The following is a 25,115-nucleotide window of genomic DNA, read 5'->3' as shown; positions in this document are numbered from 1 at the left end:
CAGGTGAAGGTTGGTTGCTGTTTATTCAGTGTTTTTATAGTTGTGGAAGATCGCATGTTGATAAAGGATAGTTTGATTTTGGAAGGTAATTATGTATTATGTGTTTGGGGTTGTTACCAAAAAGTCCCACTATAATCGTAATGGAAGGCATATTAAAACTTCATTTTAAACATCTATGATAGAAAGGTAGATAAGCATGTGAAACATTTTAAAGAGTTAAGCATTTCTTTCTTCACAATCTTTGCTCATTCTTTTGCTGGGAGGGGACTGTCAATCTTGTGGCTTTTAACTTAAATGTAACCTGCGTCCCTACCTCCAGCATACACTTAATTTTTCTAGAATAATTTTATATAGCAGTGTGAAATAGGCTTCTGTTATACTGGGCAATGTAGAAAACAAGAATCTGTGCAAAGCCTCTTTGACTCAGATTTTTTTGCGTGTTTACTGTACTGGAAAACCTTGTAGTCTCATCAAGACTTCTTGCTTACTGATAGTAGACACATTAATATTGGTAAGTCATCTTTTTTGTTTTTATTTAAAAAAAACACACCTTGCTGCATTTATTGAGTAGAAAAAAGAAGATTATTTTGTGTTTATAGTTTTTATGGGTACACAATTCTCATCACACCCAGGAGATAATATTGTGGTTTGGAGTGGGTTTTTTGTACTTAGAACAAGTGGGTAAATAGTTAAAGTAGCCATTTTGTGCATTCCTTTATTATTTTCAACAACTAGAGAACAACTTTTTTTTTTTTTTTAATGTAATCGGTAACTTTACCAATAGTATTTTTCAATACTTTTTTCTTTATCTTTTGACAAATTCCAGTTTTGTGTACATTGTCGATCACACACCTTCAATACGTGGTATTTAATTTAGTATTATTCTAAACATTACTTCAGATCCCTACGTGGAAGGCTGTGGGGATGTCTTTGCTTCACACACCTAATGCTTTATGAGATAAACAAATAAGTAACACAGGCTTTGTAGTCTGTGTACTACATAACAACCTAGTCATAATTTTTGAATTGACTGTCAACACATATTAAATCAGAGCATCTATTTGAAATAGTAGTATTTCATAAGCTGCATTTGACAGTTCATTATCTTATCAGAGAGAACTCCTTTCTTCCTTCATCTTGCCTCAAAAACAATATCCTTGCAAATGAACTTTTTGGTAAAAGTCAAGGTCACAGCTTTGGAATAAAGCTATGTATGGGAATTGCCTGTCTTCGCATTGAAAATATGAGTAAATCAAAAGTACTGATACGGTAATCTAAATCTGCAGTATGTTTGCTTGCATTTTATTGAAACTAAGTGATAAAAAGTTTTACTGACTTTTAAAAACTTTTCTTAGTGAAACTTCCTTCAGAAAGATTCTTAATAAACGTTTATAGATTTAACCCTGCACTTAAATAAAATAAAATAAAATCAGGAATGGTGGTATATTACGATAGATATATATGTATATCTCTACACTGGATCACACAAGTTTTCTGAAATAACCAGTTAGAAGCCCGTGGGCCTGATCCTCACCTGGGGGAAGAGGTGTGCTGGGAGTTGAGCGAGGGGCTACTGGGCTCTCCCAGCTCTCGCAACATCCTCTCAGGCTCCAATTCTCGTTCAAATTATTTGTTCTTTTTCTGTGTTTCATCCTTTTCACTGCTGGGTCTTTCATTGTGATTTTGAACCGTGGGCAAAATTATTTTCAAGCATTGAATCTAGTTCAATTCTCTCTTACCTGATTTTTTTTTTTTTTTAAGAACACATCAATGAGGTCTGCTGATGTTGGATTGAAGAGCCAGTAAAACAGAAATCAAAGTTGCCTGCGAGGATCCTCCTCTTCCTTATTTGTTGATTCAAGCTTTCCAGCTTAATTGATTTCTCCTTTATTCCTTGTTGACAGTGACCTGATAAAGCCAGAATGAAAGCGACGGTTTTCATTGCTACTAGTATTTTATTGCTAAATCATTCATTAATTTATGGTGAAGAACTGATACATTACACACACACACACACCCCTTACTTCCCTGTTAGTGTTGCCTTTATCTAGTGAAGAGTAGCATCACCTTCAATGCTTTGTTGGGGGAGGAAGGAAACCCCAAACCTAAATAGCAATTTTTTTTTTTGCTTAAATAAATTTTGCATTATTCTGAGTAAGTGAAAACTTTGGATGAAATCTTGGTATTTAATAATGTAATGTCAGAACCTCATGGCCTAATGTTTAGTAGCTAGACCAATATTTAAGCTCTTGACCAACGTTATTGCCCTACTAAACCTTGTCACTTCACACATCTCTCTGCAAGACCTACTTTTGCCTCAGGCTGTAAGTGGAAGCTGAAATTTTATTTTGTCTCCTGGATTAGGTACACAGGAACCACATTAGTTGACATTGGCTTTGAGATATATGAGCAGAATTTTATATAGTCATTTTTGCTATGTTTCCATTCTAAAAGTTAATTAACTGATAAGATATAACCCTGAAGCGTGGGTATTCAAATAGGACAAGACAAAGGTTTAAACAGAAATTGAGACAAAGGTCTGACACGATGAATGATCTAGAAAAGGCAAAATAGAAAATTTTAGAGAATCAGTTCTGTGTGGCCATACAATCTTAATCTATTTGGCTGTGCCATGTCAAACTGGCTTATAGAAACCAATTACTATGAATTCATGGTGTGCTGTATTTATACTTTCGTTATAGCAACAGCAAGAATTACCCAAGTACAGCACATTTATATGGAATGTTCCCTTTCCTTTGGTTTTCTGATGAATTAAAAAATTGCTATTTACTGTTACTTTGAAATACACACTTGACATTCCAAGTATCAGTTCTCTCTTCTGAAATGGAAATGTGATGTGAATCTTGATGGATTTTCAAAGCATTGAGTTGGTTTTGCATTGAATTTTATTTCCTAAATAACTTACTCTAATATGGAAGTAGTAGTTGCCACTTTGGGAAATTTTGGAAGTCCCTCTGGTTATGTTTACTTGGTTTTAAGGGAAACGGCAGTGCTGGGCTTAACTGGCCACATTCTTTGTTCCCTCTTCAGGGAAGAAAGGGTCAGATGTTCCTCTGGGCTGTGTGTCACCGGGGCAGCCTCAGGTCACTGACGTGCTCCTTAATGATGCCCCCCCCCATGGCTGCCAGGGACCTGCCTCTCCAGAGATGAGCATAGGTCCTGATGCTTTGCATGGACACTGAGGACTTCTCAGAGGTGTGGGGGATATTTATGCTTTTACTTGTGGCTCAACCACTTTCAAATGAGTCTGTGGTGGGTCCACTGTTGTGGCACTAGTAGAACATGAACAGCCACCTACCCCAGCGGTGCCATCAGGTTACTGTCCTCTAAGTTTTCATGGGCTCTTGTTTTCCTGATTTTTTCCTTTTTAAATTTTTCTTTTTCATTTTTAGAATAATTTTTAAGAAGTCCAAAAGAATAAACATAAGCCACTTCTGTAAAATTGTATTTCAAGTTCCTTTCCAAAGATGACCTTCCCCTGCTATAAGTGCTCCTCACTTTAAGCATGATTTTGTCTGCTCTTCACACACAGAGAAATTTTGTGGGAGAAACTGCTCTGAGCTCCAGAAAAGATGAACAAACTTCAGAGGTCAAAAAAGGGTATATGATGAGAATCAAACTGCTGATTTATTGTAGTCAAGATTTAAAAGGTTTGTACTGGGAAGACTGTAATACAAGAAAATGTAGCCTAGTGTCCCAGCCAGCTCTACCCTGGGGCTAGCTAGAATTAAGCATATGAAGAATAGCTAAAAATACTAATAATCTTCCAGCAAGGTGAAAAGTATTTCTAGGTCTGATACAGTTTGCTTTCTGTTACATTAATTTGATTGGTGGGTTTTTTTGGTTAAACAAACCATAAATTATACAATCTGAACCAATCGTAAAGAAATCACAATAAGAGAACATTTTTTGTCCAAATAATTGTATCAGTTATACATTAACAATCCTATAGTAATCAGTCAGTGTTTGGATTGTGTAGTTATTTTGGAAACAAACGCTGGCGAACAAATGCTTCATTTACAGATGTTAAAAAGAAAGTGTAATAGGAACAGTTCTTTTCCTATTGAAACAAATGTGAGTTTTCCCATTGTTTCAGCAGGAATACAATCTGCTCTATAATCCCCGCTCAATTATAAAAATTCAGTGCAAATTTAAGAAGAGTAGCAGCAGCTGAATAAGAAATGTTTCTTTTCTTTGGTTTCGGCCTGTAAGAAAGGAAGAGAGGATCATCATAAGACAAACATAACGTACTGTAAGATACCTCCCTTTGCATCTTCTCTGATCTTCTACCTTGTATTTAAGGGACTAGAAGAGGAAAGGAAATAGTCCTTTTAGATCTGTTAGCTTCAAGCAAAGGGTAAAAAGCAGTGAGAATGGTCTGTCTGAACAACAAACATCAGGAAAGATGAGTGTAATTATTTTTATTATTCTTAAGAGGCAAACCTATTGGAACTCCTTTGCTCACATAAAAAAGTTCATTTAACATGACCTAGGGGAAATACCAATTCTTGTACTTACGGGAATCAGGGTATTTTATATGAACTATATAGAAGTATACTCTTTAGTATCTCAGACTGTGTTAGTCTCTTCTGGGGAATTTGTGGTTTGGTTTGGGTTTTTTGTTGGTTTTGTTTTGTTTGGGGTTTTTTTTGTGGTTTTTTTTTTCCTGCTACAGAAAGGATGCCCTGAGGTAGGGTTTCTGTAAAACACTTTTCCCCCACATGCTAGAAACGTTTAGTAAGAAGTATAAAAAGCCTTTCTGTGTGTGTAATTTATACATTATGTATACACGTATGGAACTCCCACACATCAGAGTATGACTTTGCTCTTACTGGGATTCAAATCTGCATACTTAGGTTTTCCACTGGGCAAATCTCTTGGAAGGCCCCAAGCATTTCATTTCTCATGGTTGTGGGTGGGAAATTTTTCACAAGCTCTTTCTGCTTCTCTCACCTTTAATGTAACTGCAGTGTCTTTACTGTACTTCGACTATGCTGACCCTTCAGTCTCAAGTACAGTATCTTTATTTTGGATCATGAGGTAGACAATATTGTATGATGGCTGAAAGATACTTAATTTAGATAACATGAATTATTTTAGTATGCATTTTTGTTAACTTCAGTCAAAGTAGATTTAGTCGTTTTATCAGTTTTAGGCTGGAGATGAGTAGCCAGACTTTCAACCTCAAAGCATTTAGTATCTTTATCTGTTCTTTACTGTAGAAAAGTGATAGCTGAAGTGGAAAGTTTTATGCAGGACTGTATCTACACATTCTGTTGGTACTTTAGAAAAATTTAACAGTGGTTTCTATGAGTGAAATGTAGAAAGTGATGAGGTTCCCAAATTTCCATGTTCCTGCTTTTTGAATTGCAGTTTTTTACTTTGATAAAGGTGACTAGTCCAAATGCCATGGTGGTCTGAATTCTGGAAAAGCATGGTTAATTAGAAATAAAAGTAAATAGAGGAGACCACATTCTGGTCTTATTTTCCATCAGTCTGAATCTGCATATCTTTACTGAGGTGCAGTGGTATAAACAGCGTTGTGTGGGTAGTACTCTCAGGGAGGAGTTGATAATTTCAGACAAACTTGTTTATATGTGGCCAAGCAGTGAGCATATACAAATTTTGGAGAAAATGCGATGAATCCACCCCAATGGACAACAGGCTGCCACACAACCCCTTTTTGTAGTGAGGAGACCTATGCAAGGGCTGATTAATTTGTGCTCTTACCTGAGCCTTTGGAGCATGCCTGGCAGGACGGTTTGGGCATTAATGGCAGAATTAACTCAGGCAGCAGAAGAATGGACGGGTGAGAGCAGGAGACATCAAGATGAGTTGAAAAGCAGTTGAAGGGCCCATATATGTCCACATTGGCTTAACTGCTGTTCCCTGAGCAGCCAAGAGCAGTGAGCAGTTTTGAATGCCAAAATGAGAAGAGCCAGAGCTGGGGAGTGGGGAGGTGAGGAGGAAGGGTCAATTAAAATCTTTAGGTGTTACCTTGGATCATAGTGTTTTAAATATAAAGTTGGGGAGCTGTAAATATGTCGGTGTGGTAGTGCGAGTTCTGGATTCAGCATCGGCGCTTCACTGTTAAGGGATAGATAGAGAGAAATGGCAGAGTGCCTGCCTTCCAGAGCAAGATTTTCAAATGTATTTTCCTAAACCAACATGATGCAATATTTTCAAATCCCCAGTTGTCTGAAAGATGATGCAAGTGGATAATTTTATCAAATCCAATACCAAAAAAATGCAGACTGAAATGGACATTTGGCTGGACAAATTTAGAGGACTGTCTTCTGAGACCTTCCTAAGGTTGGCTTCCCTGTGTGTGTTGGTCGTAGTGTTGAGCTCTCCACTGCTGTTGTGGAAGATTACCATGGGGTGCTAGCAAAAAAATGGACCTGGCTGGAATAAAACAGGCTGCAGGAGTTTCGAAGTTCATCCAGCTATCACTAAAAACACTGGCAGGTGAATGTATAACTGAGGCAGAGCTTTCAGAAGAAAGTCAGTGCTTTCTTAATCAGCTAAGTGATCTTCCAACTTGAGGTACTATAAATACTGTAAATGTGTTTGTTTTCCATTTTCTCTCTCGTGTTATTTGGCATGTTTGATTCTCTTTATTTACTGTGGTCTCAATGTGTGTATATATAACAGGATGTCTTAGTTTTATTTTCAAGTTGAGCAATAAATAATTAATCTTAAATATAACTTTATGAGAGGTACTACAAAGAAATTGAACTCGAGTAATTTTAGTAATTGTGGAGCAGAGAAAGATGAAGAAAAGGAGGCATATTTTTGTATTTTGTTATGTTCTCTGAAAGGAGCAGAAGCATAATTTCTATCATTAATCATCTAATGTACTTCCATTGATTTTCTTTTTAATAGAAAATGAAATTAAAAGCAATTCAAAACCTATAATAATGTTAGAAAAAAAGGGGAAAATTGTGAAAGATTCCTTAGACTGATTGCATAATGTAGGAGCATTCAGGTTGCAGTTATTCTTTGGCCAAAGTAAATTTGAAACATTAAAAAATCATATTATTTTGTCTTTCTAGCCAGGCAGAGTGTGAACCACTTGCAATAAGAAAATACTTGTATTAAAATTAAAATAGTGCTAGACATTAATGTGTCAATCCTGTTTTCTGCATTCAGTGTGTGGGTGGGAGGAGTGGGCTTCATAGCAATGAATTTCTCTGCTACTTCTCCCTGAACAGCGGGCAGTCTTGATTCACAGATGAGGAAGGATTAAAACATCAAGTCACATAGCTTGGAAAAATTGACATGTACAGCTCAATTCCTACAGTGTTTCTAATCACATATTCCAAACCAAATAACTGATGACCTCATCTATAAATATCAGGATAATTGTACTCTGAGCTATTTTAAAATGGAACGGCGGTGAGGCCAGTTTAAGGCATTAAGTGACAGAGGTCAGTCTGCACTGATTTTACGGGTTTTAATATGCAGCCCTGGACATACGTAATCCCTTTCAGACAACCTGCTCTCATCTGGTGCTCGCTCGGTGGTGCTGGCTGAGAGGCTGTGAGCCGTGAAGAGCGAGCAGTGTGGGAGGGACATGTGCTTCTGGCGTGCAGACCTGTGCGCAGACCTTGTTACCCCTTCTGCCTGGTGAATGCCCAGGACGTGTAGCCACAGGGGAGCTCTGCAGCACATGGGGACGGCTGACTGCACTGGAGGTGGCCTCACACCATGCTGGCCCCCAGAAAGCTGCAGCTGGGACTTCGTTTCTTCTGAGGCTCCTGTGCCTAGATTAACCTGTCTTTTTTCCCCACGTGCATGCCTTATTGTGGGAAGGCTGCAGAAAGAAACCAACCCAAAGAGCAGCTAAAACATGGACCTTTAACTTGAGACGGGTCTTTACAGTTTTGCTTGCTTTTCTTTCTTCTCTTCTAATTCTATCCCAAACTTCTCCACTTTCCCTTGTTCGTCACTTCTCCATGCTAATGCTCTGTATCCAACTTTTTCTTCCCTGAACCCTTTTCGTGCAAATCATTTCAGTTGCTTTCCTTTATCTTTTCAGTTGATATTTACCATCTTTATTGCTTCCCAACCTCATCTCAGGCTCCTTTTGTTTGTTCGTAGGGCACTGTTGGTTGGGGTCTGTGTTTATTCAGTGCTCTGTTTGCTCAGTGGCATTTGTTAGCCCTTTAGCACTACTGTCAATATCATTAATAATTACAAAATGTGAATCTGGTGATCTCAGAGCTGGTTTCTTTGCTGCATAACTAGTTGTTCCAGCTCTTCCTCAGTTATTTTTACAAGATTTGTGTCTGCGATGTCCTTCCTGGCATCATTTATCCTTTTCATCAGACTTATTTTTAATGGTTATCTTCATGTTTGGTTCTGTAAGTTCAGACTTCAGACACACTTCATTGCAGGGAGAGCTGCTGCATCCAAGGGGGCTGTAACAGTGATGAAGTGTATGTTTATGTTCTTACAGAATCTGGACCTTAGACTTAAATATGAGTGTCAGGAGAGCCTTATGTCATGTCTTCTATTATAGAATCATAGAATCATGGAATGGTTTGGGTCAGAAGGGACCTTAAAGATCATCTAGTTCCAGCCCTCTGTCCCGGGCAGGGACACCCCCCCACCCGCTCAGCCCAGGCTGCTCCCAGCCCCATCCAGCCTGGCCTGGAGCACTGCCAGGGATGGGGCACCCACAGCTGCTCTGGGCAGCCTGGCCCACCGCCTCGCCGCCCTCACAGTAAAGAATTTCTTGCTGATATCTAATCTGAATCTACCCTCTTCCAGCTTAAAGCCATTCCCCCTCGTCCCATCACTACACGCCCTTGTAAGAAGCCCCTCTCCAGCTTTCTCGGCGGCCCCTGTAGGCACTGGAAGCCGCTGTAAGGTCTCCCCGGAGCCTGCTCTTCTCCAGGCTGAACAGCCCCAACTCTCTCAGCCTGTCTTCCCAGGAGAGCTGCTCCAGCCCCCTGATCATCTTCGTGGCCTCCTCTGGACTCACTTATGTTCTTATGTCTGCTTCTGGCCTTCTATAATTAGGGGTTGTGTTAGGATACCAAGCACAACTTAAATGTTCCACCTGGGATTTGGGAGAAACTTTTAAGTGTAAAGGAGCATAAATATAGAAAATAAATGAAGTCATCCTGACTTATGAGACTGTACTTATAGTCAGCATGCCTGGATCCTTAAAGTTATTTTTTTCTTTTTTCTCTAATGTATTAGCCCTGAACTTCTTTTTCACTTATTGTTAGTGATATGTCTGAGAAATAATAGGTTGTCTTGTTACATTGAGGGGTAAGGAGAGTAATTATGCAACACAAAATGAGAATTCTTCTGAACAATAAGAAGGTAAACAGGTACATTAAAATAATTCCTTTGACTTTACATGCTGGCTTTGGTGTTTCATACATGCTTAGAATTTGAAGCCAGAGATCATTACATCATTGTGTATACGTCTCTTGGGCATGAGACCTCTTGTCTAGCCTTATAGGTCACACTGTTGTTCCTGCACTAAGTCCAGCCATTTGATTTACACTACTGCATAGCTTCAGTTTCAGTGTTTGGCCTGAGTGTACCTTCCTGGAATTATCAGTCATTGTTTTCATATGTTCTAATGACATTTAATTCCAGAGTTTTGAAACCACTAATTTAGGTTTCCCAAATTGAAGTGCCATGGTACAATATAATTTTACTGGTTTGTAGTTGATATTCTCACTCTTCAGCTTTTTACCCTTTGGAAACTGTTGAAATGCATTTTTCAAGGAGAATTGATTATAACTTTGGCAAATGAATATGATTACCAAGACTGTCTGTAATTGGATTTTTACTTAAGAGGAACTATATTTATGTTATCTTTCCTTATTGGATGCAATGCTATGCCTATAATATTTCTTTCTCAAAACACTCCTTTTGTTAGGACCATCTGTGTTGCTCTTACGTCAGGCGTGTGCCTACTGAGAGCACTTGAGTTACTCCAGTTTGATGCTGACATGCTGCTTTGGTGATGGTGTAACATCATCGAAGGATGCGTTCAGCACTTCTGCGATTTGACAGCATACAAACATTTGATTTCGCCATGTAAAAGTTTATAGAATAAGTGTCTGCTATTTTAATTTAAGACAAATGTAGTTAAAGAATATAGCTTCCATATGCTTCTGCATGCCATATGCTAAGCTGATGGCATACAAACATACACTTGTGAGTGTAAATATATAGAGCCAGAAGACAGAGACTGTTGTACTGAATATCCTGTTAGAAGTCCTTGTTCAGTATCCTGACAGGACCCTGTGCCAGCAGAAGGGAGAATTTCCTCCCCAAGCTGTACATTTAACACTTGACTTATGCCTCGAAGCAAAGCAGTTACATCTGGAGCTATTTTCATTGCTCATATTAATTGCTAACTTTTGTTGGCACTTTAACAGGTGTATCCACACTGTTAAGCAATTCCAGCCCTTCCCTGAAAAAAAAAGGTATTTTCTTTTAGCATTTTAAACCCGGTTAGATTTCAGTTTAGTTCGTGATCTTGTTTTTATTGTTACAAGATTATTTTTTTTTTGTGCCAGCCGTTGTTTTATATCAACAGAGCTGCATTAAATTGCCATCCCGCAGCTTGGCCCCAAGTGTTTAATTCCAGTTTGGTGGCATTGACTGGTGGTAATAAGAAAGAATAGTGGGAGTTCAAAAGGAAATCCTGCATTTCCCCTCTTCGTGTGAATCAATATTATAATTTAATCCCTTTATCTGGCAGTGTTCTGTTATTAGCTGTTTGTATTCATATGTTTGTGTCCATTTTAAATGTTGCAGAGACGGTAGAAATCAGAGTTTATGTCTAGGAGGAATTTAGCATTACTGTGTGATTTTTTTTTCTCAGTGCATAGGGTTGCAAATGGACTGCATTTGCCCTCTCGTGGTATCCCACTTCAAAAAAAAAAAAAAGATATTTACATAGCAGAAATGGCTTTGTGGTCTGAGTTTATTTACAACCGTTGTGACAGAACTGAGGATTATGGGGAAATATTTTTTTGTGCAACATAAACCACACAAAAGCCAAACCAGTCAGTAGTTTGAAACCATGGAGGCTAAGTAATTTTACTAACTTCCTGAAGGCCCACTGAAAACAAACTTGTCTTGTTCTGTTTGCAGAAGTGCCTGTATTTAAAAGTATTTTTCTCTTAAAAGTTAAAGCTGACTTAACTGGGAAGTAAGTTTGCAGCAGGCAGAAATGAGGTGACAAGCTCCTGAATGTACCGCTGGAGTGCACCTGCCAGCTCTGCTGCTTCCTGTCTGGCCCTTCCCAATCCATTAAAATGCCCTAATGGGCTTTTGGTTTATTATGTAATTTATTTTAGCAGTTCATGCTGCTCACCTCAAGCATAGTTGTAAGCATGTAGCAGAAATCCTGCCATTTCTTATGACTGGGGTGCTGTAAAGAACAGCCGCATTAAGCTCAGGCTTTTTAAGATAATTCAGTTAAGACTGAAGAAGTCATGCACGGGCATCATCTTTGAAGATGTTTGCAGACTCTTGAATGGAAGTGAATTGCCTCCTAATATGACTGAAATGCAGTGAACTGCTTAGGCCTGTCTGAGGAGGTGTGGGGTTTTGGTGTGTAATGGTGCCAGATGTTCATGGCTGACATTTTATTTTGTGCATGTAAAACAAGAATTGCCTGTTGTCCCAGCAAAGTGATGCAGCTGCCAGTTGGGTCACCAAGGAAGTGTTCACCTGGGCTCACCAGCTTAGTAATAGCATCGCTGGCATTGATAAACACAAAAGTTCAGGAGAATGGGAAGCAAATAGTATGTTTGTTCTTTAGGCAGTATGTTAGGCATCAAAAAAAGCTTTTTGGATTCCTTGCTCTTTGGCTGCTGCCTTGTCTCCTTGCTGACACCGAGGCTTGGTTGCTCTGTCAGGAAGAACAGATTGAGTTAGCAGGATCTGCACTTAAAAGAATTCCTGAAGTAAAGCAGAGAAGCAATTCTGGGTTTTCAGTCACCTGCCTGTCCCTAATCACAGAATCACAGAAGGTGGGGGTTGGCAGGGCCTCTGGAGGTCAGCCAGCCCTTCCCCCGGCCGGAGCAGGTTCCCTGGAGCAGGCTGCACAGGGTCACGTCCAGGCGGGTCTGCAACGTCTCCGGAGAAGGAGACCCCGCAGGCTCCCTGGGCAGCCTGTGCCAGGGCTCCGGCACACTCCAGGTAAGGACGTTTTTCCTCCTGTTCAGGGGGAAGTTGCTGTGTTGCAGTTTGTGCCCGTCGCCCCTTGTCCTGTCGCTGGGCACCCCTGGAAAGAGCCTGGCCCCGTCCCCTGGACGGCCGCCCTTAAGGGGTTTGCAGCCATCGATGAGATCCCCTCTCAGCCTCCTCTGCTCCGGGCCGAAGGACCCAGCTCCCTCAGCCTTTCCCCAGCCGGGGGATGCTCCAGTCCCCTCTTCACCTTCGTAGCCTGCGCTGGCCCCTCTCCAGCAGTTCCCTGTCTCTCTTGGACTGGGGAGCACAGTTCAGTCACCTCACAGGAGAGCCTCCTCCTCCTTTCCTCTGCTTAGGTCTCTTACTAGACTATCCATTATATTTTCTTCTTTTCAATTCCTTCTTGTCCCCTGTTTGTACGTGTATAAACCACTGTATTACTTGTTTTAATTTAACTTTCCTCTACCCATGTTTACTATTTCCACTAATTTCTTTAAGCTCCATGATCTCTGTCAAATATTTGCCCTGACCTCATATGTCCTTACATGTCCATCACTTTTAGGATCTAAATAGGCTCAACGAACTCAGTGAATTATTTGTATGCTTAAAATTAAGGACTTCCGTGCAGAAGTTGGAGCGAGTAGATGATAACTCATTGCAGCATGAGTGTCTGGTTTAACATCGATATTTAGAAGTTCCATCAATTGTGTTGCCATTAGTAAATGTCAGGAATGAATTGTGGTCTTGTGTCAGATCGTAGTAAACATTGCAACGTGATGGTTTATTATGCAATTGCAAATACTGCTTCATGGGGCTGGCGGCATAGGATATTGTTCGCATCCCTGCGGGCGCTAGTGGTTGTAGCGATGCCGAGAAGATGGTTTGCGTACACTTGGCCATACTTCATGTGGACACATTTGTGTTGCCAAATCTTTGGTGTCCTTGCTGAAGGTAACAAGGCTACACAGACCTTGGGCATCAGAGTCTGTTCCTTATTTAACCTTCCTGAAGAGGGCAATTACCCCGCTGTCCTGTACAGAGGGGTGACCTCTGTCCTCATGCTCTCGTAATTGAGAAGGGGAATGTCTCCGAGTTTCTGTCTGCCAGGAAGCGTCATGAGGATTGAAAGTGAAAGGCAACTTTCAGCAATGTAGAGGTAGTTATTAATATGCTGATTTACTGTCACTTGAGTCTAAAGAGACTTTTAACAATTGCTTGCCTTTTGCATGCTCTTCAAAATGCTGATTTTTTTCCTTAGAAATCTAATTACATTTTAATAAGGTATCTTTTTATTTCCAGGTGGTTGCCAACCCATCCCTTGCTCCCATACAGTACTGTAGTTAAAAACCAAGAATCATGTGTATTCATCACAAAGTTACACCCCAGTAAATCCTTTAACTGTAAGAAAACAGAGTTATTTTTCCCTTTTTCTTCATGCAGTCCTAGTTACATTAAGCGCTAGCAACAAGGAAAAATGTATGCAGCCTCTGAAACCTGAATTATTTAGGAATCTCCATAAAATAGTATCACAGGTTGTTAGATAAAATCTGCATTAAATAATTTCATTTTCTGTAGCTTTATGATACAATGTGTGGACTTGTCTGAAATCACAGAGCCTGACATGACTAAACTCTTGGTGCCAAATTCAGTTCCTAACTCTGTCTCTGACTTTATTACTTTAATGAAGTCATGACCTATCTTTGGTTTGGTTAACCTACAATATAAGATATAAATAGCCTATAGTCTTGGAGATTTTTTTGAGAAATAATTATTATTAATGAAATGAAAGACTCCATGATGTGCAGGCTATTTTTATTTATTATAATTACTTATTATTAATTCACTGAAACTTTAGCAAGTTTTTTATAGGCCTCCTGTGACTCAGACTTATACATTAATACTTTTGTCCTCCATCATGGCTATACAGTGCCATTATCCACCCTGAAAAATTAACCACTAGTCTCCAAAAAAGGACAGGACTGTTGAAGGAAAAGGGCACTGACCAAAAATAAAACTGAGGGGAAATCAGTGCATCTAAGTCCAGGGCTGTGCTCTTGCAAATGCCATTTGACTCTTGCCTGGCCCCAAAGGCATCTATGTCCAAATTCACAGACCTCAGCCCCAGCCCCGTGCCTGCAGTTCTGTATTGCCATGGCCCAGTCCTAGAGACCTGGTAAAGCTCTTGGCCAAGGGACCAGAGAAACGCATTGCATCTGAATATGGGCTGCAGCCTTCATAGTGCTGTGTGTGAAGGCAAAGCTCGGTATGTGCTCAGTGGCTCTGCCTCTGCCCATGTGTGAAGGTGCTTCAGGTTGCAGAGCACTTGTTTTTTTGTTTTTTCTGTTAATGGATCTGTTCACCAGTCCTCTTATAGCAAGCTATCATGCACCGTAAAAGCAGGCTTCTAGTGAAGTGCAGAAACCAAAGAGCAGGAGAGCACAAGGGGTAGCCCAGTATTTAGGGATATGGAGGGGCAGACCTGGTGTTTATACCTTGCTGCAAGAAGCACCTAGCTGTAGCATCTGCTGCTCAGACAGAGCAGAGGTCACCGCTCTGTATGGGAAAGCTGTTCAGATATTTGTTTCCTTCATCTGAAATATGGAAAAGATGGCAGTTTTGGAGAAGGAGGCTGTCACTTATATTATTTTTTTTCCACTTTGAAACAGTTTCAGTTCCATGGGTAGCATCTGCATTACAGCTTGGGAATCCTGGCCTTGACCAAATACATTTTATGGCATGTAACCACAGTATTATATCTTTTCTTGTTTGGTTGTACAGTGTATCCTGGGTTAAACTGTTGCCCCAACCCGTAAAATGACTGCCTCTGAGAATATTGAATTTATATCATCATTTAGACAGCACACTGCTCAAATAAGAATGTGTCTTTATTGTTTTGTGAAGCTTCTAGCACATCTTTGAGTGATGCATTAATAATGACCTAAAAATAAATCAGCTTTATCCTGTTAACCCAGGAGAGTGAATCTTGCATAGAACACAAGTACTGACTGCATAGAGTATAATACAATATAATACAATATATATAAGAATATAAAGATTTCTGTAACTTTACTTTCCAGCCGTTACATGCCTGTCAGAGCACGATGACTCTGCTGATGTTGGTGACTGCATGCGGTGGGCAGGAGCTATGCCATCTCTTGTACAGGAGTGTCTCATTCCCTGCAAAGATGACTGCACGTTTACCCACTGGTCTAAATTTACAGCATGCTCGTTTGACTGTGAATCAACTAGAAGTAGGAGACGGTCACTCACAGGTATAATCCTTTATAATATTTGTTTGATGGCGATACTTGTGGCTTGTGGACTGATGTTGGTGTTTTGGGAAAATCCAGACAGAACAGCGATCATCCTTAATTGATTTTTGAGCTGATACTGATCATTGCCTGCTTTATGTACACACATTTTAATATGAGAATAGTGCAGAAAAACTTGGTGACAGAAAGCTGTTTTTAGACATAAACCAAATAGAACAGTGACTATGCATTGTACAAGTTTATCTGACCTGTTAATGTGGGAAGCATGCAGCAAATATGTACACAAGAATAAAAAAGTGTGATTTTTTTGTTTAATGCTGTTGAAATCTGGATGAAGTTTGAAATGGGGAATTTTGCGCTCAGCAGCATCCAATAGTTCAACAGGGCAAATTAATACCATGAATAAAGAAAAAACAGTATCATTAAAACACTTTTATTTGATCTTTTGTATATATTCATTGAACACTCTAGTTCAAACTATTTTATGGAGCAGTCTCCCATACTTGCCGTTGTGGTTTGTTATTATGTTATTTGAATGCTGACCAAACCGAAAAGCTTTAAAACTCTGTAATACTAAGAGTATGGAACTGCTTGTTTTGTTAAGAGTTGTTTTCCCCACACCCCCACACCCCCATGCATTGCTAAGTCAAATAAAAATGAATCATACTGTTTTCAGAAGGTTTACAAGAAACTTACTGTTCTTGTTATCCTGAACACTCACATCTTTTAATATTTCTGTGTTGTTTTTGAGAGCTATGGTGTAGCTGGCTTGAGTTGCTCCATTAATAGAGGTGAAGCTTCAAAGACTTCTACTATGGAGTAGAATACTAATGTTGCTGTAGAAATATCTGCTGCGATAATGCCTGGGAACTGAATGGCAGTAAAGTATGGTGGCTACCACTGCTCCTTTCTTCTAGACTCACTGGTACCTGGCTGCATGGCTATCTTGTTATATTCAGTTTGTTACTGCTGGAATGAGCCACGTTTTTAGTAACTAACAATTACAGTATACAGACATAATGGCTTCAAGCTGCTGTTAATCAGTATGACTCATTAAAGAATAAAGATTTCTTTTTTACATGAAAATCATTATTATACAATGCTCTATTGTTTCTGCCAAAAAGTATATGCTAAAATGTTCTCTGTATCAATGCCTGTGTGCTTGTAGTAGTAGAAATCCTCTATCCCTATCAGAATAATAGGTGCCTGATCTTAAAGAAAATATGGAAGAATTAAGTGAATACTTACTTCCAGGTAGTTTTAAACCTCAATTTTCTTTGCAGGTATCTGTGCAAGTTACAAAACAGTATGGTCCTACCTACTATCCTCTTTCTTACTGCATTCTACATCAGACATAGATCCATTCAATTAAGTGGAGCAGAAATGGTTTCTGATGTTCAGGTTTTGATGGCTTATCTCCTCAGCCACACCGCATTTGTGACCAAACACCACCGGTCTCTCCCATATGACCTTGCTGGGTTCCCTTCCTCCTGCCAGGAAGGAGCTTGTGGTCTCAGCTTGCACCCAGCAAAGGTGTCCTGAAAGGCAAGTGGTGAATGTGCAGCCGGTGTCCCAGGCGTGCTTGGGTGGGGACAGCACAACGCCACAGAGAGCAGCGAGGAGGGACCAAATCAGACATTTGGCTTTGGTTTGTCCACTTTTCAAAAGGGGAAGTCAGTGAGATTAGTACTGACCTGTATTTGCATAAAACTTCCTGAAAATTGGAGCTAGGCACAAGTGTGGAAGAACTCTCAACCCGCAGGAACTCAGTCCAAAGATTTAAGGAAAGTGCTATTTTGGGAAGTACTTCATGATGTTGAAAGAGTCCTTTATCCATTTGTATTTCACCTTTCTGTAAGCATGCATGAATTAATTGAACCTCCTTGTTTGTCACTGTGTTTGTCTATGCTCAAGTGAATGCTTCAGCTTCATTATAGGAGTTCATTAACAATGTCATTTAGTGGGAATCCGCGAGCTGTTTGCTAAGTATTTGCTTGCTCCCACTCAGTTTTTAATAGTATTATTAGTTTTACTTGGTAAGTAACCATAGACTCTACATATGAAATTGGTCATTACTTAAGAAGCGAAAAGCTTATTACAGAACATATCAAAATTCAAAGTCATTATAATGAAAACACGGTTTTTAGGTAAGTCCAGTTAATTAATGCAGTGAGTTAATTCACTGTGCTATGGATACAATGCATTTTCTGTAGAAAAGTGTATTTTTAATGTTTCATATAATTTGTATGTACAATATGTACTACCTGATAATACTTAATGCATATAATATTTGTTTGTTAGTATAAAATATTGGTTAGAAATATAATTTTAAAAAGAAATTTCTGTTTAATTGAAGGATTTATGTCCTTGAAAATTTTGGAGATGGTGCTTTTAATAGTAATTTTTAAAGCTGTCTCTGAAGATGATAAACATATCACCATCATTAATTCTAAAACTACTTCTTTGTGAAGAGTATGGGATGAATGTCACTTTTGCCCTCAGAGTAGGGCTTACTTAGCAATTTCATTAGAGGGAGGATTCCTGCAAAACAGATGGCAGAACATGTTGGAAATAAGTGTCTTATAAGTGTGAGATTATTAGCATCCTTACCTGTGTTTGATGTGCTTCATGTAATTATGGCAAAACATGGACAAGTCCCAAATTCCCATGCTTACTAATACCATGCAGAACATGCAGCTGTACTTGTGGCTTCTGTCAGCTCGTCAAACATAAAATGCTGGAAATGCCACTAGAGAGCTCCCAATCTATTTAAAGCCTTTTAAAAGACCTTCCTTGAAGTATGTGGAGTTGTACCTCTTATACTTTACCTGAACTTGCTCATAAACACATATATAGAAATGTAAATATATATATACACACACACACACACACAAATACAAAGATGTTGGCACTATTTGATTTCTTTGTGTTTATTATCCCTTTGTGCTGGCAAAATTTCCATTACCCAGAACTCTGAAAATACAATTTTGAAGGAGCTGGGGCTTGAAGGACAGTGATATTAAGGGTCTGCAATCAGTGCCCTTTCCCTGGGAGGTACATGTTTATATGCAGACAGGTATTGATGACAGCCAACTTGTGCTCTTACTGACGTGTGGCGAAATAACTCTTGGTTTCAGAGTAGAAAGAGGGTTGTTAGGTTATATAACTTGTTCTTTGCTTTTAGTATCTTATTTGTGTGCAATACCAAAAAGAAAACATTTCTTTTGGGATCAAAGCTTTTTGCAGAAGTATTTTTAGTGCAGCCAAGATCCCCAAGGAGCATTTTGAGGATGGGATACAGATGCAGTTTGTTAGTGAGGATATGCAGATGTGAAATGCAAAGACATTCCTGAGCTCAGGCAACATATAAAGGTAGTTCCACGTCATGTTGGCTAACCCATGCCAAGAAAAGCATTGATTTTATCTTTAGAGGTTGTATACAGACATTTGTTCCCTTGAGCAGTTGTAGGCGATGCCGGGAGCATGAATTCTCTTCTTTACATTATTTCTTCTTGTACCCGGGACCTTTTCTCGTGTCTGAAGTCCTCCAGGAAGAGGGCATGGAGAGCTGTACCACAGGTTTGTTTGAATGCTGCTGCTTCACTCGCCTACTGAAAGAGCCTTTTAAAACCTGTTGAAGGAACAGAGCAAACAAAAACATAAAACCAAATATAACCATTGAAATGCCTTCCAGCCCTACTAATTTACTGAGGATTATCTTTTCTGTTTTCTTCAAAGCACGGTTTGTGTGCAGAGTGCATCTTTAACTAATTTGAAAAGTAGCCTCAAAGAAGAAGTTGTGGCTAATGTAGAGTCTTCTGGAAGTTGTCCTGGCAACCATTGATTACGAGCAAATAGAGACAAAACAATCAATTTATGTTCATCAGATAATTAGAGAAATATGATATTATATAAAATTACAAAGCATTTTCTGGGCAGACTGTTCCTAGTGTAAGACTTTGCATTTTGCTCCTTGCTGTACCCATCAAAACAGTATTTCCAAGTTCTCTGGTTGCCCCTGGAGATAAATACGTTGTCCTTGCACACCAAAGCACTGGCAGCAGCTAATAGACGCTTCGGAAATGTTCCTGGATATTAACATTCAGATTGTCTTGGTTCTAATGTGTTGAATTCATGCAAGTATAAATAATATGGCATGTTGTTATCAAAAGTAGCAGATGTTAAGCTAACGAACAGATTTCTGTGGTTGGAACAGGGCGAAGCAGAAAGCGAGACAAATGCCAGAATACAGAAGTTTATCCTCAAGTTGAAACAGAGCAGTGCCCGTGTGAGGTATTTACCTCCCAGCCCCATGGAAATTGGTCCGACTGTATTATTGGAGGAGGTACATCCGCGCCACAATTGGGAACACGATCCCATGGAGACACCAAGGAGTGTGGTGAGGGTGTACGACTGCAAGCTATTGCCTGTTATGATAAGACCGGCAGACTTGTGGAACCATCTCGCTGTAGCAGTTCAGGTAAGGATATTTTTAAAAGTGCACAACACGTATCAATTACCCTGATGCTGAGCACAGTTACCCATTCAATGTTCTGTTTGGAGCCTATAACAGGTCTGTACCTGTTTAAATGCTGGAATAGCTTTCACAAGGTTGCTGTGAGTGCTGAACACGGTTCTTCAGATATCTTCTTATTGCTCTTAATACTGAGGTTTTCCTCGGTATAAGGGTCTGCTGGCATTTCTACAATGGAAATGAAGCAGAAGAGGGCTAAAGTTGCCTACACTGTCAAATACCAGAGGTTGGGGGTTTTTTTATTTGTCTGAAAATCCCATAAAAACATAAGCATAGAAGTTATCTTCCAATTGCCATTTTGTTTGATGATATCTCCTACTTCAGCTTTTACTTGTTTTGAGTTTTTTATTCCTTTTCAGTACATTTGGAGGTTCGTACAGTTGTTTTCAATGAAGAGATAAGGAATCTTCTTGAGATAATTGTATTAATTGCAACCCCCCTGTGATGTCACCTGCAGTCACTCAGAACAAGTACACATGACTTAAGCAACCAGTGGCTGCCTCCTTGCCGTTTTGTGCCAGTCTCAAGCTCAAATTGATAAACAGTGTGTATTCCAGTGTCACTGCTTGCTGGGGTTCTGGGCTGTGCTTCTGTCCACTTACATTTCACATATAATCAAGTAGCCTATATCACACAGAAAAAAAAGCAGAATAAGTAGAGCAAGCAGGAAATGTCATTCCATCTGGATATTTTCTCACTGTTTCGTGATTTGTAGTTCATCACAATCATTATGCTAAATCAGTTCACAGAAGTCCTAATCTTAGGGGCAAATCCTATACCTCTATACTGCCTCCGACTTGCACTCAAAAACAGGACAGTGCACAATGTGATGCAGTACGTTGGAAGACTGCTGGTGAGCTATGTGATGAGAGAGGGAGAAATGATGTCTCAGGAGGAGATTAAGCAATACAGAGGGAACCATTAATGTTCCTGGGTATATAAGGGAACAGAGAAAGAATTGGGGGTGCTCTGTGGAGGGTCTTCAGGATGAGGATCAGCAGCCCGAGTCGTGTGTAATAAAAGGAAAGAAAACCACTCTAATGAAGTGATTCAGTCGTGGAGTGAATTCCTCTCGCAGCTGTTGATGGCTGTTCCAGCTGGCTGCATGGATTCATAAAGCAGCTTTTCGTGGTTTGTGTTTCAACAATATGCTTTTGTAGCAATTGATTATGCCTCTGTGGCCCATGAAGGAGGAATGCTATACCTTTCTCCCACAACATTACCTTTTCTTCTACAAAAAGGGAGCCATTGGGTTTTGAAAGGTGGGTTTGCCTGTACTGTGACTTTCTCTTTTGAAAAACTCAGTGTTTTTATCACTATTAAAAGAGGAGGCTGTCTATGCGTGGGGCTTTTCTGAATAACCTTGAAGCTTGTCTTCTGTATGTGATATTTATGTGGCATTTTTAATGGTCCAGCTTATCTTAGGGAGGTGGTAGGGAGTGGTAGCTCAAGGGGGATTATTGTTGGCTTTCTGGTCTTCAGCTTTTTATCTGAGCAGAAATGATTGCAACACAGCGTTGGTACAGGACCCATTGTCAGAGGCCAGAGGGGTGGTCAGTACTGTACAGGAGAGCACTATCATATGCTCTTCCTCCTGCACTGTGTTTACAGAGTCCTCTGAAGACCTTCAGGTTTGGAAGTGGGATATAAAGGAGGGGTAAGATGTTTCTACCTTCTGGATGCCCCATAAGAGTTTCCCTAAGGGTGAACTATTAATCTCCAGCCAGACCCCTGTTTAATACCCAGGGTGTATAAGCTCCTAATTACTACCCAGTGTTGAACATCATCTGTTTCCTGTAAGGCAAGTGGGAAAGCAGCATTGCCTTGGTCTCCAGAGGACACGGCTATTTTGGGGACTTCAGCTGTAGAGTGCTCAAAAGTGGGAAGAAAGCTCCGTAGGCTGCACTTCCATCACTTGGGACCTGCCTTCCAACTAGAGCAACCTTTATTTACGGTCTCTAGAGCCGGGAGCTTTCAAAATGCACTTCTGAACACATTATTGAATTAGTGGTAGAAACAAATCATTATCCAATTAATAATTAGCAGAATGTTATTCAACCATAATACAGAAGAGCAAATTACAGAGGCATGCAGAATTGCTAAGCCCTGAGAAATTATTCATGACAGGTTTTTTTAAGCAGCTCAGTTTGTCTTGTTCACAACTGGTATCAGGCGACCTTTTGACATTTGCTAGCTGACCATATTTATGGCTAATTAAGCCATTGCCTTGTATATTTGCTTGACAGGGTCCCTTGGGAGATAGTTCTGAAGGGCCAAGGGGTCCAGGAAGGCTGGATATTCTTCAGGAAGGAAATCTTGAAGGCATCAGAGCAGGGTGTCCCCATGTGCCAGAAGATGAGCCAGCAGGGAAGAAGACCGGCCTGGCTGAACAGAGCTTTGGCTGGAACTGGGGGCAAAAGGAGAGTTTATGTCCTTTGGAAGAAGGGGCAGGCAACGCTGGAGGGCTATAAGGATACTACAAGGTTATGCAGGGCTAAGATTAGAGAGATGAAAACCCAGCTAGAGCTCAGGCTGGCCACTGCCATAAAAAGTAACAAAAAGTGGTTTTACAAATAAATTAGAAACAAGAAGGACCAAGGATAATCTGCATCCTCTGTTGGAAGTGGTGGGGAATATTGCCACAAAGGATGAGGAAAAGGCTGAGGCACTCGGTGTTTTCTTTCCTCAGTCTTTTATAGCGAGACCAGTTACCCTCAGGGCACTCAGCCCCCTGCGCTGGAAGGCAGGGATGGGGAGCAGGATGAAGCCCCCGTAACCCCAGGGGAAATGGCCAGCGACCGGCTGCACCCCTCAGACACACACAGGTCTGTGGGGCCGGATGGGACCCACCCGAGGGTGCTGAGGGAGCTGGGTGAGCGCTCACCCCGCCGCTGCCCGCCACTTACCAGCAGCCCTGGCTCACCGGGGGGTCCCGGCAGGCTGGGGGTCAGCCAGGGTGACCCCACCGGCGGGAGGGGGGATCCGGGGAGCTGCAGGCCTGTCAGCCTGACCTCGGTGCCGGGGCAGGTGCCGGGGCAGAGCCCCCCGAGTGCCATCCCGCGGCACGTGCGGGACAGCCGGGGGATCCGGCCCAGCCGGCGCGGGGTTATGGAAGGCAGGTCCTGCCGGGGACCCCGATCTCCTCCTGTGACAGGGAGAGTCCCGCAGCGGGCGCGGGAGGGGCTGGGGGCTGTGCCTGGGCCTTCGTAAAGCCTTTGCCAGGGTCTCCCGCAGCATCTCCCGGAGGAACCGGCTGCCGTGGCTGGGGCGGGTGCATTCTGTGTCGGGTACGAGACCGGCCGGACGGCTGAGCCCAAGGAGCGGCGCCGAGTGCAGCGGAGTATGGCCCCGGCGCTGGGCCCCGGCGCGGCCGCCCCTCGGCCCCTGTGCCAGGTGCGGGCCCCTCAGCGCGGGGGGGACGTGGGGGGCTGGAGCGTGCCCAGAGCCGGGCAGGGGGCTGGGGAAGGGGCTGGGGCACGAGGCTGTGAGGAGCGGCTGGGGGAGCCGGGGGGGTTGGCCCGGAGAGGGGGAGGCTGAGGGGAGACCTTATCGCCCCCTCGACTGCCCGGCAGGGGCTGTGGGCAGGGCGGGTCGGGCTCTTCTCCCAGGGAACGAGCCACAGGGCAGGGGGGACCGGCCTCGGGTTGCCCCAGGGGAGGCTGAGGTTGGAGACTGGGGAAAGTTTCTTCCCCGAAAGGGTGGTCAAGCCCGGGGACAGGCTGCCCGGGGAGGCGGTGGAATCCCATCCCTGGAGGTGTTCAGAAACCACGTAGATGTGGTGTTCAGGGGCACGGATTAGCGGTGGCCTTAGCAGTGTTAGGTTAATGGTTGGACTTGAACTGAAAGATCTTTTCCAACCTAAATGATTCATTGGTGATATGATTCTATACTGAATGCCAACCACTGTGGTATCTAGGCGTTGCTCTTGCTTTTAGAGGTATGAGGGTAACTGATTTCTTGTTATTTCTTTCAGCTCTTCTGACTTCCCATTGTTTCCTCAACTTTTCTTTTGTAGGACAGTGCTTTCCATGACTGACTTTTGTGATTAGTCTACTGCTTTATTGTAGTGGTGGTATCATTTTCCTTGGATGACCCATTCAATTAGCTCAAGAAATGAGTGACCTGCATTTTCCCAATTGAGCTAATTCCATTTCCCTGGATTTGGTTTACTCTCCTTTTTCTTCCTTTAATTTGGAAATGCATGTATGAAATTATGGATAGATGTAACTAATTACGTTAGAAAAATGTAATTGATAGTTTTCCTCAATTTGCCTTCCCATTAGAAGACTGGCTTATATTGCTTTCAGCTCACTGCTCGTCCAGAGGGTCTCCATTCTCTGGCTGGTGTTTGGAACATCCTCTTTGGACATCAAATTGTCCTCTTAATTTCAGTTCATCCACTTCTCAATCTGTCAGCTGAGTTTCTTGTACTAATTTTTAATTTCCACCTCCTTTGTTTTCAATTATTTCATGTAGTTCTTTTGTGCCTCTTTCTTGTGTGGTATGCCAAGAGGTGGTTTTTTTTTAATCTTAGAGGAACATAGGGTGCCTCATCTGTTCCAAATCAAAGGCTGGAGATTTCTTGCACAGAGGTTCTGCTTTTGATTCAATGGGCAATTTATGGAAAGCAGGAGTTTTTGAAGAGAACTTATACTATTCAAATTCTACTGTGCTTACAACAACAGGAACCTGGAAGAAAGACACAACAGACAAATAGATCTTGGCTTTAAATCACAGAGTGGTTAGCTTCGACCTACAGTCACCTTAAAAAGCTTTAATTATCTCTAAATTTATGAAGAGCACAGCAGGGATGCTCATATACATCCTTATTCTCAACAGTGGGCTGTTCTGTTGTACGTGGTTTAGTTGTGGGTGGACAAATCAAAGAAGACTGGGTTTGCTCACAGGGTTCCCTGGCACCTGGTGATGTAAGGGTGTCACTTTGTTCCTCCCAATCAGGCTGACATAACAGTGCTCCTGGGAATGCTGCCGGCAAGGTCACTCCTTGAAAATGTCAGCTTTTATCCTGAACAGGTGGGATTAGCAAACAGATGCACCAGGAGGAGTTAAAAATTTTGGTGATGTGAAAACTCATTGGTTTTGTGGTTGGTGGG

At 41.4% G+C, this 25,115-nt stretch overlaps 1 protein-coding gene across 1 annotated transcript in view; it reads left to right on the top strand.

Annotated features, from left to right (window-relative positions):
* The window catches only part of THSD7B (thrombospondin type 1 domain containing 7B), a 269,315-nt gene that overhangs the window by 151,222 nt on the left and 92,978 nt on the right, over positions 1-25,115 (top strand). The window contains exons 13-14 of the mRNA XM_037398576.1: positions 15,273-15,467; positions 19,684-19,947. Of these exons, the coding sequence (XP_037254473.1) occupies positions 15,273-15,467; positions 19,684-19,947 (459 nt within the window). The remainder of the gene's footprint in view (positions 1-15,272; positions 15,468-19,683; positions 19,948-25,115) is intronic.

Source organism: Falco rusticolus, chromosome 8, assembly GCF_015220075.1.
Source record: "Falco rusticolus isolate bFalRus1 chromosome 8, bFalRus1.pri, whole genome shotgun sequence".
NCBI classification, from domain to species: Eukaryota; Metazoa; Chordata; class Aves; order Falconiformes; family Falconidae; genus Falco; species Falco rusticolus.
The sequence above is the reverse complement of the archived record's forward strand: the minus strand, read 5'-3'. Positions and strand labels throughout refer to the sequence as shown.